General features: G+C 42.0%; 1 protein-coding gene across 4 annotated transcripts in view; it reads right to left on the bottom strand.

Annotated features, from left to right (window-relative positions):
• FCHO2 (FCH and mu domain containing endocytic adaptor 2) overlaps window positions 1–16,781 on the bottom strand; it is a 92,835-nt gene extending 76,054 nt beyond the window's left edge. For 3 of the 4 annotated variants that reach the window (XM_042825563.1, XM_042825566.1, XM_042825564.1), the window contains exons 1-3: window positions 16,700–16,781; window positions 5,122–5,213; window positions 140–214 (exon numbers count right to left, since the gene is read on the bottom strand). In XM_042825563.1, the coding sequence (XP_042681497.1) occupies window positions 140–214; window positions 5,122–5,213; window positions 16,700–16,732 (200 nt within the window). In that variant the 5' untranslated portion in view covers window positions 16,733–16,781. Of the gene's footprint in view, window positions 1–139; window positions 215–5,121; window positions 5,214–9,393; window positions 9,497–16,699 lie in introns of those variants that run through there. The other variant, XM_042825565.1, reaches the window with a different exon arrangement.
• Window positions 16,782–17,076: the final 295 nt, after the last annotated feature.

Raw genomic sequence — 17,076 nt, 5'->3', positions numbered from 1 at the left:
GTTGCACAGTAGTTGAAGGACTAACAATAATTTTTAAAGGTGACAAAGTTGTGCTGCCTTCAACATCATCAATAAAATATTCAGAATCAAACTGGCTTCTTATCACGTACACAACTATTTGTCTTTCATATACACTTACCCTAGCTGTGTGTAATTGCTTGCTGATTTGGCAAGTTTTGTCATTGATCTTGAATATGCTTCCTCTATTGTAGCCCTGTCAAAGAAAATGATCAAAAACATAATTTAAATTCTGAAGGTATCTGAAGACAGACTAACATGGATTCTAAAGATTCCAAGCATAGGAGTTTCTCCTTCAGCTGAAAATTACCCCATTTTAACAAACCCTCAAAAACTATACGCAGAAACATCCAGGTATGTAAACAAACAAACAAAAATAAATCTGAGAACACTGTGACAGAATATTGAAGTGAACTGAAATAAGTAAAATTGAAGGACCTGAGACTTGCAAGATATAACATTTTCCTTCTTACATCCTCTGTGTTTCTTCCTGTCTTTAACATTCTTCGGTAACAGAGAGAACGAAGTCACATAATGATCACCTGCCTAACACTAGACATTTACAGAACAAAAAGATCAAATGCATCTGATCATAAATGGAGTCTTATCTTGTCTTTACAGTTTTAGGAGGCTTTTTTTTTTTTTTTTTTTTTTTTTTTTTGTATTTTTACGTTCTTTGCAGAGTGGCTTTTAAATTTGAGAAGCAGTGATTTAATATGCAGCAAAATGTACTGTGTTCCACTGTTTAGGCTTACTTTTTAAAGAATGATCTCGACATATTCTGATTTCTTCAGGACAACCTCCTCCCTACAAAATTTTTGCTACAGTTTTCCTGCACTCATAACCATATTTTTACTTGTCTTTTGGAGATTCAAAATCCAGGAGTCAATATCAATTTCCTCCTTTACTGGCACAATTGCCATGGAGTGTAGTCACCCAACATGTAACAGCAGTGACTCCTTTCAAGTCTTCCTGCCATCACCTTTCCTCACCACCCTATTAACTAAGGTTAACATACACACTGCTTAAATTTTCCACCCGAATTCAATATTCAATGATTACGAACATATGAAACAAAATAGTAATAGTCATCTGAAACTTTGAAGGCTGTACTTAAATCTACTGAACTTTAAAATGACAAGCTGAACGGTTAGGCAACCATCCTGAAGTTGTAAAATGCAGCAATTCGACTACATTTTAAATCTCAGTCACAAATAACTACGAATGTATCCACCATATGAAATAAAACATCTCCTCCTGTAAGTAGATGTAAGTATTCTTGGTAAGAAGTATTCTTGATGATCTGAAAATGTTGGTAAATTTCACTCACTGAAACAAGCAGTGATACAGACATGAACGAAGTACTGATGGTTTTTTAATTACTATAATGAATGGTGATAAATCACCAACAACAGCTCAGTGCTTTTACTTTCTTTCCTTTCCTTCAGAACAACTAGCAGAATACTTCAGCAAACAACCTTCTCAAGCTGGGAGTTATGAAACTTGCTACGTGTTATCAGCACATAACAAACGCTAACAACCAAAAGATGCTACTGACTAATGGGGCACATTTATCTTCAGTTGTATCCACTGACTTCCTAAAGCTCTCTCTCACAGTAACAGACTATGAATGCCTGTTTAAATTAATTTTCACATCTTAAAGATCTGTCTTTGCTTGGGATATATTTAAGCATTTAAACTGAAATGGGAATAGGCGCATTGCCAATTTCTTCCCATTAAGGAGCTTCTTTTTACATTTATAGACAGCTGGTGCAGAAAAACATTTGAAAGACTTCTGAAGAAAACCCAACAGAATACCTATTTAGTTCTTAGTTGAACTTACATGTAAACATCTTAGGTGCTAAATACACACAAACACCATTGATAATTTACCTACCAAATCTTCCCTGCATGTAAAATCCGTATTTTTATATAAAAGAAAACTGTGGGCCAACACAATCTTTGTATGTTATCACTTCTTTAAAAGCAAAACGCTTATGCACTTTATCAGAATAGAGCAAAGATATTTATCTTTCAGCAGAAATATATCTTGCACCATCCAAGATTTAGAAGCAGTGAGCAGATTGCCTGCCGCACAGTTCACTCTGTCAGACATACTTCTGAACCACATCAAAAGCAGTGACTGTTAATTACGTAAGTCTTTCCCATTCACATTTTCAGAATATTTGGTCAAAAGGCAGTAAAGAATTGCCCAAAGATCCAACTGACCCCAGTCTTTAACAACTTCATCACTAATAAATACTCAAAAGGAAAAATGAAACCATGAAACAACAGTGTTGAAAAGTGAATTAATATAGATAAACTAAACACAGCCTAGAAAAATTATCTAGCCCTAGCAAGCCTGGAGTTGCATTTGTAATGATGAGTGAAGTGCCCACAGGGATGAGGTCCAAGAGCCACATGGGTCTTAGTAGTTTCCAGTGTGTCTCACCAGTCCAGGAACCAGCAAAGGTGGAAACATTTTGTTCCTAGGAACGTACAGGGTTTTAACAGCAGATACAGTAAATACATATTCCTTGAAATGAGCACATTTCTAACATATTTACAACAGTCAGCTACTTAAGTTATTACAAGTATCATCAGTAATTCACAATCTGTGAATTACCCAGGAATTTTCAGTTTTCATACTCCTGTCTCTCCACATTTGAATAAAACTGGCTAATATGTTCAAAAGGAGGGAGAGAGTACAAACGTATAAGTTCAGTTTTCATAGGGAAGAGCCCAGAAAATCAGGTGCAAGCAAGGCATAAAAACACGACGTGCAGAAGGCACCTAATGACTGTTGCCCATCTGTCTTCATATTTTTAGCAGAAAAGATAACAGTGAAGCAATACCCTATATTCTGCAGAGGAAGGGAGGGAATAGATAATTCTATGCAAAATCTCTTAACTACTTTGCAACAAAGAAAGACACAGAATATAAGCAAGGTAAGAAGTTTAGAAAGAAAAGAATGATTTTTAGTAAATTCACAGGAAAAACATTTCACATAGGTAGACTGAAGATGTCATAAATTTTAGTTTCAGGCTCTCTAAACATTTAATACTAAGCATAAGCAGACAGTGGAAGAGCAACTGACATCATATACCTGCACTTGTGCAAAGCTTTTAACATTGTCCTGCATGACATCCTGGTAGCTAGATCAAACGGATTTCAATGAACAGACCACTTGCTGGAAAAGGAATTGGTTGGATGGTTAAACTCAGACAGTTGTGGTCAGTGGCTCGAGGTCCAAGCGAAGACTGGTGACAAGTGGTGCTCCTCAGGGATACTTTTCAATATCCTTTAAGTGACACTGAGTGCACACTCAGCAAGTCTGCAGATGACACCAAGCTGAATGGTACAGGTGACACACTAGGGAGAAGGGATGTCATCCAGAGTGATCTGGACAGGCTTGAGAGGAGGGCCCATGCCAACCTCATTAAGTTCAACAACACCAAGTGCGAGATCCTGCACCTATGTTGGGGTACTCTCAAGCACAAATCCAGTTTGGGTGGGAAATGGCTTGAGAGCAGATCTGAGGAGAAGGAGTTGGAGGTGTTGGTTGATGAAAAATGTAACATGAGCCAGAAACGTGCTCCTACAGCCCATAAAGCCAATTGCATCCTGGGCTGCATCAAGAGAAGTGTGACCAACAGGTTGAGGGAGGTGATTCTGCCCCTCTACTATGCAGTGAGACCCCACCTGGAGTACTGTGTCCAGCTCTGGGGCCCACAATACACAGAAGAGGACATGGAGCTGTTGGAACAGGTCCAGAGGAAGACCACAAAGATGATCAGAAGGCTGGAGCACCTCCCCTACGAGGACAGACTGAGAGAGCCGGTATTCTTCAGCCTGGAGAAGAGAAAGTTCCGGGAGACCTCATAACAGCCTTCCAGTACCTGAAGGGGGCCTACAGGAAAGCTGGGGAGGGACTTTTCATAAGGGTATGCTGTAGCAGGACAAGGAGAAATGACCTTAAAATGGAAGAGGGTAGGTATTGACCAGTTATCAAAAAGAAATTCCTTATTGTGAGGGTAGTGAGACACTGGAACAGGTTGCCCAGTGAGGCTGTGGATGCCCCATCACTGGAAGCATTAAAGGCCAGGTTGGATGAGGCTCTGAGCAACCTGGTCTATAGAGGTGTTCCAGCCTATAGCAGCAGTTTAGAACTAGCTGATCTTAAAGGTATGTTCCAACCTAGACCATTCTATGATGATTCTATGATTAGCACAGTTTGACATCTCTCTAAAGTAAGGCTGCACCACAACCCTGGCTTTATAATGTATTTTCTGAATGAAGAGGTTCTCAACACACAAAATTCCTTGGTTTGTGTACAGCTTTGGTCAGGAGCTTCACAAAAGGCCTTGGAAGTTCACTGATTTCTTCTTAGCAGAAAGTCTTTTGTCATTTTCTCCACAACTCACTGTGAAACTATGCAAATATCATTGTCACTACGTACCTGCCAGATGCACAGTGGTGACATTTCTCTGCAGTCACTTCAGGCAGAAATTGGAATTTTGATGACAAATTGCAGAAAACAAAGGATGTATTTTGGACAGCTCTTACTGCAAGAAACCTTTACTAAAAGAAGTTCTCAGCTAGCCTCTTACAAGATTTTTCCACATGCCATCTGGTGTCAGTAACTGAATAAGACAACATTTGGAACCAGACAGATCCTCCAGAATGGAAATTTTTGTATCCTAAGTAGCAGTCGCTAGTCTTCTTTGTAAAATAAGACTGAAAACAGCATTAGCTCATCTGTTTAGGAAGTTGTCACATGGGCAGATTTCATTCCTGTCCCTTCTGTCCCATAAAGAAGAATCTGTTTTATTTTCTGCATATATTTTCTTATCATAATATATCACCGCTTCAAAGAAAAAAAACAAAAAAGAATGAAGGAGAAGGGAAGGGGAAGAGGAAGGGGAATAGAATTTACTTTCTTAGCACTGTAATCCTGGAAGGACAATTTTTTAAGATCATACCAGCAAATGCCAAAAATCTAGTTCTAATATCCACTGTCAAAAACAACAGGTAATGACAAACTGAATTGAAAGCCACAAACCACATAATAAAGACCCAGAATCAGCAAGGATGAATACCTACCTTTCTCTAATAAAGTCTGCTAATTCTTTTGTTGACAAATGTCCATGCTTCATGTTATGATAGAGAACGTCAAAGCCATTGTTCCTTTCCCCCTGAAGGTTAATAAAAAGAAAGCAGAACCATGAATCATAAAATGCTAAAGCAATCACAGAATGTAAGCATAGAACCTGTGTATTTTAACAACTCGGCATGGTTCATTAACAGATGATTTCTGAATGATTTGTAACAGTTCAGCTTCTTACCAACTGTTGCTAGTTCTTTTCAATCCCTCACATGTAAAATGAACAAAATTAACCTCAGCAGCCTCTACAACCTTTCTAATGACAACTCTTTTATCCAATATTTCTAGGCTGTATTCAAAGCCTTTCTCTATTTCTAGAGGTCTTGTACTCTTTTGACTCCCATCTTATCAAACACATACTTGACACTGTGCATCCTCTTCATTCTCCCATATCTTTATTATTTTCCCAAGAACTAGAATTCAGACTTTGGGATCACACGGTATTCCACCTATTTAATTCTTCACACATTGTAGGTTTTTGTTTGTTTTGTAAAAATGAGTAAAAATAACAAATTTCTTCAATTTTAGGGATATCTTCTCTTTGCCTTAGGCTTAGTTTTAAAATTTAAATTATTTTCCACTCAATAAGACATATCTCACTGTTAGAACTGAGACACTGCCCTAAACACTGATTAGTAAACTGAGCCAGCTTTTCGCCTTTGGCACTAAGTGAACTTCCCCTGAGCAGGAGAAAGCAACAATAGGAATTAAAAGGAAGGCGAGGCAAGGCATGGTAAAATAGCACAGAAGCTATAAGACTTTTCCTGTCAACTATCCATTCCCCTCCTCCCTCCCAAATGCCTCAGATCCATATCACTGCTGCTAAAAACACAGTAGTATGCCCTTGGGAATGCTGCGTGCATGTTTAGAGTGGAAAGGAAAGAAGGATTGAACTAAAATCCTGGACTTTTCTCAACAGAAGCTCTATATTTCCAGTAAAGGGAGCCCATGATCTGGTCATAAATCTCTCCCATCTTTTCTGTACTTTTTGTTCAGAAACAAAATCAGTGCAGTCTTAAGACCAGGGAAGTTATGCAGCTGAAAAATAAAGCTGGCAACTAAAAATAAAGGTCGGTGATGCAGATCATGAGGAGGATGTGATCAGCTGCGCTGTCGCAGAAAAAGTAGGAGTGAGGAGGCAGCAGTGGGGAGCAGGCAGCCTGAGCAAGTGGCAGCAGCCGCAGGCAGACGGAGGAGCCTTGCAGCAGCAGGCCCACGTCTGAGCAGCCTCAATGGCACCGGATCACACATCAATCTTATCATTAACACAGCAGGTTCTCGTAAAGGACACCAAACATTTACACAGATTCACAGTCAGCAAATGACTGAAAGGTAATTTCATTCAGATTACTAGTTGGGATTTTTTGCTTACTTCTTCCAAGCACTGGGGGAAACAAGCAAAAGCCAAGGAAGCAACAAGAATAAACACGTACAAAACGACTGTTCCTAAGGCTTCAGTAAACTGTAACCTGAAAATGTTCATCAAAATGCAGATCAGTTTAGCATAAATGCAATTAGAGAAGTCTCTGAAAAGTGCAAGCAGAAGAGAGAACTCAAAAAATATAACCAACTTTAAGAGCCATGTATAGAGTGTCTTTTTTTAAGTTAGAAAAACAAAAGGTCAGGAACAGCAGCTAGTAGGAAATGTGACATTTTTGAAAATGTGCTCTTCAAGTACCAGCCTAATCACAGCAATTTATTAAACTGTTTGGAGTAACTAATGGTAAGAGATAAAGCACTACACAGACAGGTTTTTAAATGCTTTGTGCTTGTGGAACGCAACTAAGAACTGGAAACAAGCTAATTAGTTTTGAGGAAGCCAGATACCCGCACCTGCAAGAAGTAAACAGTTTCACCCTTATCTAACTACGTTTTCTTGCAGTTTGAAGCTCAGAAGAATTCTGATTACTGGCACACTAATATGTACTTTATTAGCTTAGAGCATTTACAAAACCTAAATCCCAATGAACGCCATCACATTACAAAAATGCTGGAATACCTCTGTAATTAAGATCTTGTCGATATTTCCAATTAGAATACAAAACAAAATTCTAATTTAACAGTTATAATGCTAAACTTGGAGGTAAGCATTTATGAATAAGTACTAAGCACATTCTCCAGAAGACATCATGCAGGAATTCGTCCGTGATGGCATGTTTTCTCTTTCCTTTTAATGCCTTCCTCCTACCTAAACCAACAAACTGAACAAAAGGTGCTGCACAGACTGCTGCTTAACATTTAAGTACAGCTGTTCACAATGTTTTTCATCTTTCCTATACTGCAACTCCATAAATTTCCTGCGAGTTTAGAAATACAGGAAGGGTAGCACAGCCATGACCCTACCTTTGGCTGCAGCTTTCCTGAGTGCTGACAATCTATCAAAAATAAAACTTTGCAACCTTTGCAGAATTGCATGATCCAGAATAACCAATTTCCATCAGGAACTTGCTCCCTAAGTGTAAATAAAGTTTAAACTACAGACGCGAGGAAACTCGTTTTTCCACTTAAATAAAGGCTTCTAATCAGTCCTCATTCAGTTCCTGCTCTCATGATGAATAGTTGACAGCACAACAGAAAACAGTAATAGTTTCCTAAATTAAAAAAAAAAAAAAAAAGCCACATCTTTTATGCATTATAAATAGTCATCAGAGGCTAAGAGTCTATATGAAAAGTTTACTATCGTTTAAAAGAAGCAGCAAGTCCAAAGCAGGCTCCTTGGAGGACTAGGTCCTATGTGGTTTAAGTCAAACACAGCAAAAGATGTTTCCACTTGCAAATACAGGCGCAGCAAGTCTTACCAATATCAGGCTCCACCAATAAGCACAAACACCTAGACTTTGAAACTGCTAGATTAATTATAAGTGATATATTCAAGACTTCTGAAAGTTAACCTGAAGACAATTCTCTAATTATAATATCTTTTAACTATATCTGCAGACATACTCTTACCTCTGTGACATAAAGAATGCTATCTCAGTGAATAGAGAAGACATTGTTCTCCTTAGGAAAGCTGTAAGACCTATCCACAGCCGCTTCACTTAGTGGCTCTTTTTAAGAATGGAGCCTGAATATTCACGTGCTGAGCATTACAGCAAAAGTTCTGTGCTTAGAATGGAGGTGTATGCTGCTGCTAACAGGAAACAAATGTATCTCAGTTAACAAAAATCTAAGGATGTATGCTCCACATGCTTACATGCATACACACATATACATGCCATCAACAGTGTTTCCGCTTTGCTTGCTTTTCCTTAACAACCCGCGCAGATGTTGCATAAAACTGTACGTATAGCCAATTCTTCTTCATTAAATGTTTCCACCTGCTCCTTCCTGATGCCAACAGTAATAGCTAGGGTCAGTAGAATCCCAGCTTGAACTGTCTTGAAAACAAATAAACGCAACAGACAGCAGAAGGAGTCGTGACTTCTGCTCAGAAGCAATGACACTCACCCACTGCTAAGACAGACTGTCCATCAAATCAGAGGCAGATTCCTCTACGAGATAGACCTCAAAAAAAGGGGAAACTCTTTTGTCATGTGCAATACATTTTTTCAGACCATGTGCAAAAGAGTTCCAGATCAGTCTGAAAACTATTCTGAATTTCATTTTGGGAGTAAAATACCATCTGTGGAGAATGACCCCATTGTTTCTCAAAAGAAGATAACCACAAAACTGTGTAGGACAATGTGAAATCAAAGTGGTCCTCTATTCATACAGACCCCACTTAACTACCCCATCTAATTACCCCATTTAATTAGGTGAAAGTTTACTTCTTTCACCTCCAAGCTAACAGAACTCTCTCCTCAGAAGCTGGTGTTCTTGTTGGTTTCTCATTTTATGCTGCCATAAGAGAGCTCTCTTAGATAGAGCATAGCTGTCTCTTCACAGTAAGCTGTAAGAGAAAGCGAGACTCCAAATACAAGGAAACGCTTTGCTTAAACCCATAACAAGGAGCCACAACTGAGCAATTGTATACAAAGTAAACTGCAGCCATAGAACCCCATGCAATCAACCATTCCACTTCCCTCCACAGAGCACTATCTGCAACGATTTTCTCGTGGAAATGAAAGTAACCCTGTCAGCAACTGTGAAGTCAGAATTCAGCATTTCCAGGACTTGTGCATAACAGGAAACACATTACAGGAACTCTGTTTTACTAAGCTGCTTGATAGACCTAGAAAAAATCTTAAGAATAAATGATTCACTGCACATACGGATAATCCTGAATTTAAAGTCTTCCTTTCATGAAGTAGCCAGTAATTTCTGAGCCATCTGTAGCAGTGTTTAACTCCCACGTTTCAAATCACATCGTCTAAGTGCAAGCTTTGTCTTCTTTGGACTGGAAGTGTTCAGTGTTAATGCGTATAACTGTATCAGTGTAAAAAGCTAATATGCTTTACCGTAACACCCTCTCTTTACCTTATGTAAACAAATGCTTCCCAACTATTCGTGCCATAAAGTTTTCATGACTAGTTAGATATTTACTAGTGGTTAAGCCAGTGTGAGAAGTAAGAAGAAGATGGCTGCAAATGCTGCCTTTGTGGCAATACTGAATAGGTAAAACAATAAAAGGCACATGCGGAACTTTTTTGTTTAGATCAAGCTTTAGAAACTTGATAAGACAAGATCGGACAAAGTTTAACTTTTTCTGACTAAGCCCAGAAAGAGAATTAACCGTTTCCACTCGTGCTATTACAACATCCATTAGCAGTGGCTGAATATGCATAACCATCCTTCAACCCCATTCAAAGTTATAAATGTGATCACATTACTTCAGCACACCGAAGGAATGGAACAAAAAGAAAACCACACTTTTAACTGTAAGTTATTCAAGTCATAATCAACTCATTCCTCTCTTACAGGCAGATTTAAAGAAAGGCTTTGTTTTTTTGAGTTTGGGTCTTTAATTTGCTTCAGATTATCTTGAAGCGGGTAATCTCCAAATTAAGTTTCCAAAACCTAGTTTAATCATATAACTGCATATGGTAAACACGATAGATCGATGACATACAATGAACAAATGCTAAATGGGGAAAAAAAAAAGACAAGTATGAATAGAATATGAGAAATAGAGTCCTCTGCTTCAACTTCATGGGTGAAAGTAGGAAAATTCCGTATCCTCTGTCTCTTGATTTGGTCATTTCTAGAGAAGCTGATCTGCAACTACTTTTACACTTAGAAGCATGCCCATATTATTCTGCCAGACAGGAATACTGAAAAATCGCACTCCTGAATATAAATCATGCCTAATAGACCTCCCCACACAGATAAAACACAAGCGCTTGCAAGTCTTTCTGGAAGAAAAACTTTGTATCAAACTCTCAGAGACACAGCGACAGGCCAAATACTGACTGCAGGCATTCTGATGTTCGGCTGCAGGAAAAGCTCAGTTCTCAATAAAGCATATAGGCTGCTTTGAAAGTAATGCCTCCTATTTATTTCCATGCAAACTACAGATACTAAGAGCACAGTAACACTATCTGATAGAAACATTCTCAGCTACAAAGCTATTTTTCAACACAATCACCACCACTAGCTACGTGTTTTCACCAGCAATGAACAACAGCCAGCGCCCCATCCTCATAAACATCTGCAGCAGCAGAAACCCACTGCTTCACTGCTGCTCTAATGGCACCACTGCTGGGAAAACGTTGTCCTTCATCAACACAAACGGAAGTTAAAAGCAGCCAAACCCAAACTTTATGGTGGGTGTGGTAGGACAGTCCAGCCAAGACTGGCAGTGTGCTCCAGAGCCTTCAAACTGGTGTGAGGCCCGGCATTACTGTGTTGGAAGAAAAAGATATCTTCTTCTCCGGCCTGGCTCTGGAAGTTCAAGCCTTCAGCTTAGTTAGAATTGTGATGCAGTGGTCCGAGCTGGTGGTTTATCTAGGTTCCAGGAAATCCAGAGGGACCAGGCCCTTCCTATCCCAAAGATGGTGCACATCACTTTATCGTGTGAGAACTGCAGCCCGATCTTCTTCTTTGATGGGGAATTCACATGTTGCCACACCATGGACACCATTTTGACTCTGGCTCGTGGCAATGGCACCACATCTAATCACCAGTAATGATAAAATCCAGGAAACTGTCACCATCGGCCTCATATCAGCTCAGTAGGTCCTGACAAAGTTGCCTATGGAGTTCCTACGTGAGCATTCATGGGACACACGTGGCGCAAACTCTGTGGGAAGACAACTTTACCACCATTGTTTCCAGCACATTGGAGCCAACAGTCGGCTCTGTACACAGCTCCCTTGCCATAACATGCTGATTCATGCAGGTGAACTGATCGAGACGCCCTTCATTCTGTGACGTGACAGCCGTGCACCGCTGTGTGGAACACGACTTGTCTCTCACATTGCTGCAGCCACAGCTGTAACACACCAGCCACACCTGACTGTGCTCACACCCACTGTTTGGTCTCCAGAAACGTTCAGCAAACATCAATAAATGTCAGTGGGTGCCATTTTTTCTGCATGGAGGAATTCAGTGACACACCTTTGCTTTACACACATTTCCATTTCAGACGCCATCCTGTCAGAGTGCCCCTCTGCTGCCATCTGTTACACACCAACAGCACGTACTGGGGCACTGTCAGGAAGGTTCCACCTCTACTGCCAAACCACCAACGTCTGCCTCTGATGGTGTGGGACAACAAAATGAAATAGGCTGCATTACTTTTGGAGCACCCTTTATATTTGCTGAAACTACACACAACTTTCACTACTACTATCTAGTAGTCTCAACTGCTAGACACGGCTTCAACAGCTTACAAGATACTCTATTTAGCAATCAATTTACATATTGTATTGCAACAAAAGAGACTGTCCGATCATTGCTCTAATCCTAAATTGAAAATTCCAAATACTAACAACAAAAAAATCCTGCTCTTCATCCACCAACTTAAATATAAGCTATATGTTATGGTCTGCCCACTTACACTGTTGACTTCATCCACTAATAAAAGAGTAGGACTCTACAGAAACAGAGCAACACCATAAAGCAACCTAATTCCAGGTAATTTTAGTTGCTCTGATAAACTCTTACCTTCTTTTTAGCAGTTACGGCCTGGCACAGTTTGAAATCATTAACATGTCCCACACATTTCACCTAGGCAACTTAGTATACACAAAAATATTCCTCTGATTAATGTGACAGTGTTACACTTCTGAAAGCTAGCTACTGAGCAACCCAGTGCCTGACAGAGCTACGCAGAATCAAGTGCACTGAAACACCCAAAGAGCAGACGCCTCGTGTTGATACAGGTGGCCTATCTCCCTCAGTTGGAAGTGCTCTGAGAAGCTTGAACACAAAACCGACCTGGCGATTTCAATTTCATTCTTCTAGTTTCAATAAATCACATGAAGACCAGCTCCAGAGAATCTCTATGCATATGACAGAGGACACACATTCTTCCATACATCTAGGTGACTAAAAATATTTCCGAGACAAAAAGATGGAGAACTCCCAACACATGCTAAATACGCTATACACAAAGAGGGGGGAGATTGCACAAATACTGCACAGCCATGCTCCTGAAAACTGAGCACCCAACTGCAGGCCAAGCATAAACACATGAACAGACTGCAGATGGAAGCTCGATGAGTCTCAGTATCAATCACAGCCTGCAGGTGTGTGCAAGAAAATGCATCCTACACTGATCAGAGCAAGAGCCTTCACAAAGCTAAGATTACAGCCCTTGCACGTTGTGAGGAATCTTCCTCACAATCATTTTCAAAAGCTAAAGGCAGCACAACCAACTGAAAAAAGTAACACATGGCAAATGTCAAAGCCAATTTAAACATGCATTTTTATGTCACATAGCTTCCCGAAAATTTAACATGCACAGCATTACACAGAGACAGGCTTCAACTGTACGTAAAGCTTCCATAAGTTTAATCAATTTAAAGCAATTAGTAGATGTGTATGGCTGGCTTACATATGGCTTATTTTGGTTAACCTGAAATGGTTTAATAGTCTTACAATTAATAAGACTACAGTCTGCATCAGGTGATTTAAAAATCAAACTTATGCTGAAGCTTATGCTACACTTCCTACATCGTGTTAAGAAAACAGCAATTCAGTTCTAACAAATGCTTTCTATTTTTCTATCTTAGCATAGGAGCTTTCAAAGTGACAAAACCTAGTTATTCATAGTGGAAACATTGCAGGAAAGTGTTCCCTTCAAATTCCTGTTTTGATATAACGCATACTTAGCAGCAAGCACCCAATGTTTTATGACAACATCCTAATTAGGAGTTGGGAATGTTTGGCCATGTGACCTGAATGCCTTAAACTCAGTCATAAGAATCACAGCCATTTATAGTCCATACTACTCATTTATAATTTCTGATAGCACAAACAAACTAGCCCACCCAATCCCCCAAACTGTACCCAACTGACCTGAAAACTGCAGTGGGCAGCACTCTGCAAGCATAACTCTAGCAGCAACAGTACAGCTCTCCGAACCTCACATCCTGAAAATAATCTCTCAATGACCAGCAGACACCTGCAGCCAGCACATGACATGCCCAAAAACACCCAGAGAAAGTCCATTTTCCTCACATTCTCCACTAAAAAATAAAATTACATCTACTCATCCGCTTTTAAATGTAGTACACACATGCAGACCTAGAAAGGCTTGAGTTGGAAGGGACCTTAAAGATCACCTAGTTCCAACCCTGTGCTGTGGGCAGAGACGCATAAAGTCCAACGATGACCTTCAAGACCTTTACAGTAAAGAAGTTATAACTTGTCTTATTTAAATGAGCACATTTTTAGCAAGTTCTTAGAAGACAGCAGCTGAATACCGTGCAAAAAACATACACACACAGCACTCCATTTTTCCAAATAAATCACTTCAGGTTTCCTATGTCTACTCATATCAAAAACTTAAAGAAACAGAGCCTTCCAAAGCACAAGACCCAGAGCTCCATTTCTACTGTGCCATTTCAGCTGTGAACTGATGACAACAACTCCAAGTAACTGAGGATTTCCCTCCATACTCGGCACTAGTGAGGAGACAACTTGAACACCGTGTTCAGTTTTGGGCCCCTCGCTACAAGAAGACATTGAGGACCTGGAGTGAGACCAAAGAAGGGCAACAAAGCTGGTGAGGGGTCTGGAGCACAAGTCCTATGAGGAGCAGCTGAGGGAGCTGGGATTGTTCAGTCTGGAGAAGATGAGCACCACAGGAGATCTTATTGCTATCTACAACTGCCTGAGAGAGGCTGTGGCGAGGTGGGGGCTGGTCTGCTCTCCCATGTAACTAGCAATAGGACTGGAGGAAATGGCCTCAACTTGTGCCAGGCAAGGTTCAGGTTGGATATTAGGAAAAACTTCTCAGAGTGGTAAAGCATTCCAACAGGCTGCCCCGGCGTTCAAGAACCATGCAGATGTAGCACTGAGAGACATGGTAGGGACGAGTTGGTGGATGATCTTGGCGGCCTTTTCCAACCCTAATGACCCTACAATTCCACAGTGTTTTGGATTTATTTCACACCAGTGCTTTAGAAAACATAATATCCCATTACATCAATGACCAAACCAGCAAAACAGAAGTTAAATATTTTGCCTGGTGTTACCTAGAAGGCAAAAGCAAGAAACTGATGACAATTCTTCCAGAATTCAATGCAGAACTCTTTCTATTTATGGATTCTTCTTTGGTGTATTTTGTCACTATGCATCCAGTACAATTTAACATCTTTCTTTCCATGTTCACCTTTTCACCATGTCAATCAACATGTCAAAACACACAGAGATCATGCTAACGATCTTCCAAAATGTTGCAGTAACAATTGTGAACAATAACCCATTCCAAAAAGACAGACAAGACTCATCACTCATCATCCACAAACCTGTATTTATGCTTGTTTCTGACAATAGCAGCCCCCTTCGACATTAAAACAAGTGCATATTTAGACACTACTGTATTTTTCTTGAAAGATATTTGGCCGTATCAGCAAGGAAGCAGAAGTCCCCACTCCCTTTTCTTTCTACACAAAACTGCCAACAGCTTCACAAAGATTCCTCAGCCAAGTTTTGCAAGTTCAAGATCCTGCCTACTGTCTTTGCCATCTCTGCAAAACAAGCAAGAATACACTTCTTGTCCTGCCTTCTGTCATTTTTCGGAGGGGGGGAAAAAACTGTGCCAACAGAAGGAAATCTTCCTTTTTTGACACTGGTTTCTAAACCCACACTAGTGTCTGGCCGGCACTGTAAGGCTGGCAGAGGCTTCACAAGGCAGACAGAGAAGGCAAAACTTCTAGCAGGTGTCACCTGCCTTGTGTTTGTTGGCAGCATGTGCAAAGGTACAAAGAGGAAAGGAATGTATAAGAATGGCACTGTCTTCACTGGCTTAACACACCTGCTTACTGCCAAGGTGAAACACTGCCAATGAAACAGTTAAAAGATTAAAAAAATTCGTAGCATATATTTTATTTCAGTGGAAAGAACAGAACAAAAACATGTGGTTTATTCTCAGGAGGAAATACTGGCTTTCCAAATGAAAAGTTGACTTTTTACATTAACTTGAACACTACTTTTACCCAAGATGAAAATACACCGCATTTGTTTAACACAAATCTCCCACACCAAAACTTCACATCTGACACACTCATATACCAAGAAGGCACATCGTGGATCGCTTTTCTGAATTCTAATATCCTGCACAGAACAAAACTTAAGAGCCAGAATTAAACAACACTGTAAACACAACACGGGTCCAGGCTGCAGCTCTGTTTTATTTCCACGCAGCGTACGCTTTGTGAACTCAGCATTCTCCAAACTCTAAGAACAACCATTGTTTGTGCAGAACCAGATGGATCTACAAGATCTTTTTTTAAATCTTTTTCTTTTTTGTCTCGATAAACGTTTGCTGTTAGGTTTCCCCCAATTGTCAGCAGAGATGCACGGTAAAATCCGACGGGCAGCCGAGCCGCAGCTCCGTCAGCAGGCTGACGGCTCACGGGAACGGCCGCGATGTTTCAGACCCGTTCCACAACGACTTGGGATCGGCCGAGCTCCGAAGGAGGGCTCAGCAACAATCCCGACTCATCGTTTAACGTTTTCTCCGCGCTTTCCCCAGGGAAACGCACCCACAGCCCTAAGTACATAGACGGAGCGGAGCGACAAACCGTGTCACGCACGGGGCCGCCCGCCGTCCCTCCAGACACGCCGGTACAGAGGCGGACGGAGGCACGGGCTTTGTCCAGGACAGCCGGCGAGGACGGGACGCCGGAGCCGGGGCCGCCGCCGGGGGTCTCCCGCCAGGCGCCCCCCCGGCCCCGCCCGGCAGCCCCCGAGCGCGGTACGAGGAGGAGCTCGGCAAGGCTCGGCACCGCCCGCCCCGCGCCACACGCCGGCACCCGCCTCCCCCGCGCCCGGCCCGCTCGCCAGGCCCGACCACCGTCCCCGGGGCAGCCCCGCAGCCCAGCCTGCCGCGGAAGCGGCAGACACCCCGCCCGCCCCCCGCCGCGCCCACCCGCTTCGCCGCGGAAACGGTTCGCGGCGCTTCCCTACCCAGAAGTTCTCCGCGAAGTACGCCATCGTCATCCCGCCGCCGCTGCCCCGGCCGCAGCTCGCCCGGCCCGGCCCCAACCGCCGAGACGCGACGGAAGAAGCAGGCGCCGCGGCCACGCGCCGCCCTTCCCGTAGCGGCGCTCCGCCTCCCTTCGCACGGCAGCACCGCCTCGCCTCGCTGCGCACGCGCGTGGGGAGGAGGCGGCCCGGGGAGGCTCCTGCGCGGGTGCCGCCGGGACCGCGCCCGGGATGGGGCGGTGCGTGGTGCGGGCATGCGCGGGGTGCGGCGTCGGCTGAGCGTTGCGGCGGTGGGGCTCGCGCGGGGTGAAGCGGCGCCTCAGGGCGGCGTTGGAAGCGTAACGAAACGCTGCGAGGCT

The sequence above is a fragment of the Centrocercus urophasianus genome, unplaced genomic scaffold (assembly GCF_019232065.1).
Source record: "Centrocercus urophasianus isolate 14NV4802_14NV808 unplaced genomic scaffold, USGS_Curo_1.0 seq_25, whole genome shotgun sequence".
NCBI lineage: Eukaryota > Metazoa > Chordata > Aves > Galliformes > Phasianidae > Centrocercus > Centrocercus urophasianus.
Note: the sequence above shows the minus strand (reverse complement) of the source record. Positions and strands in the feature narration are given on the sequence as shown.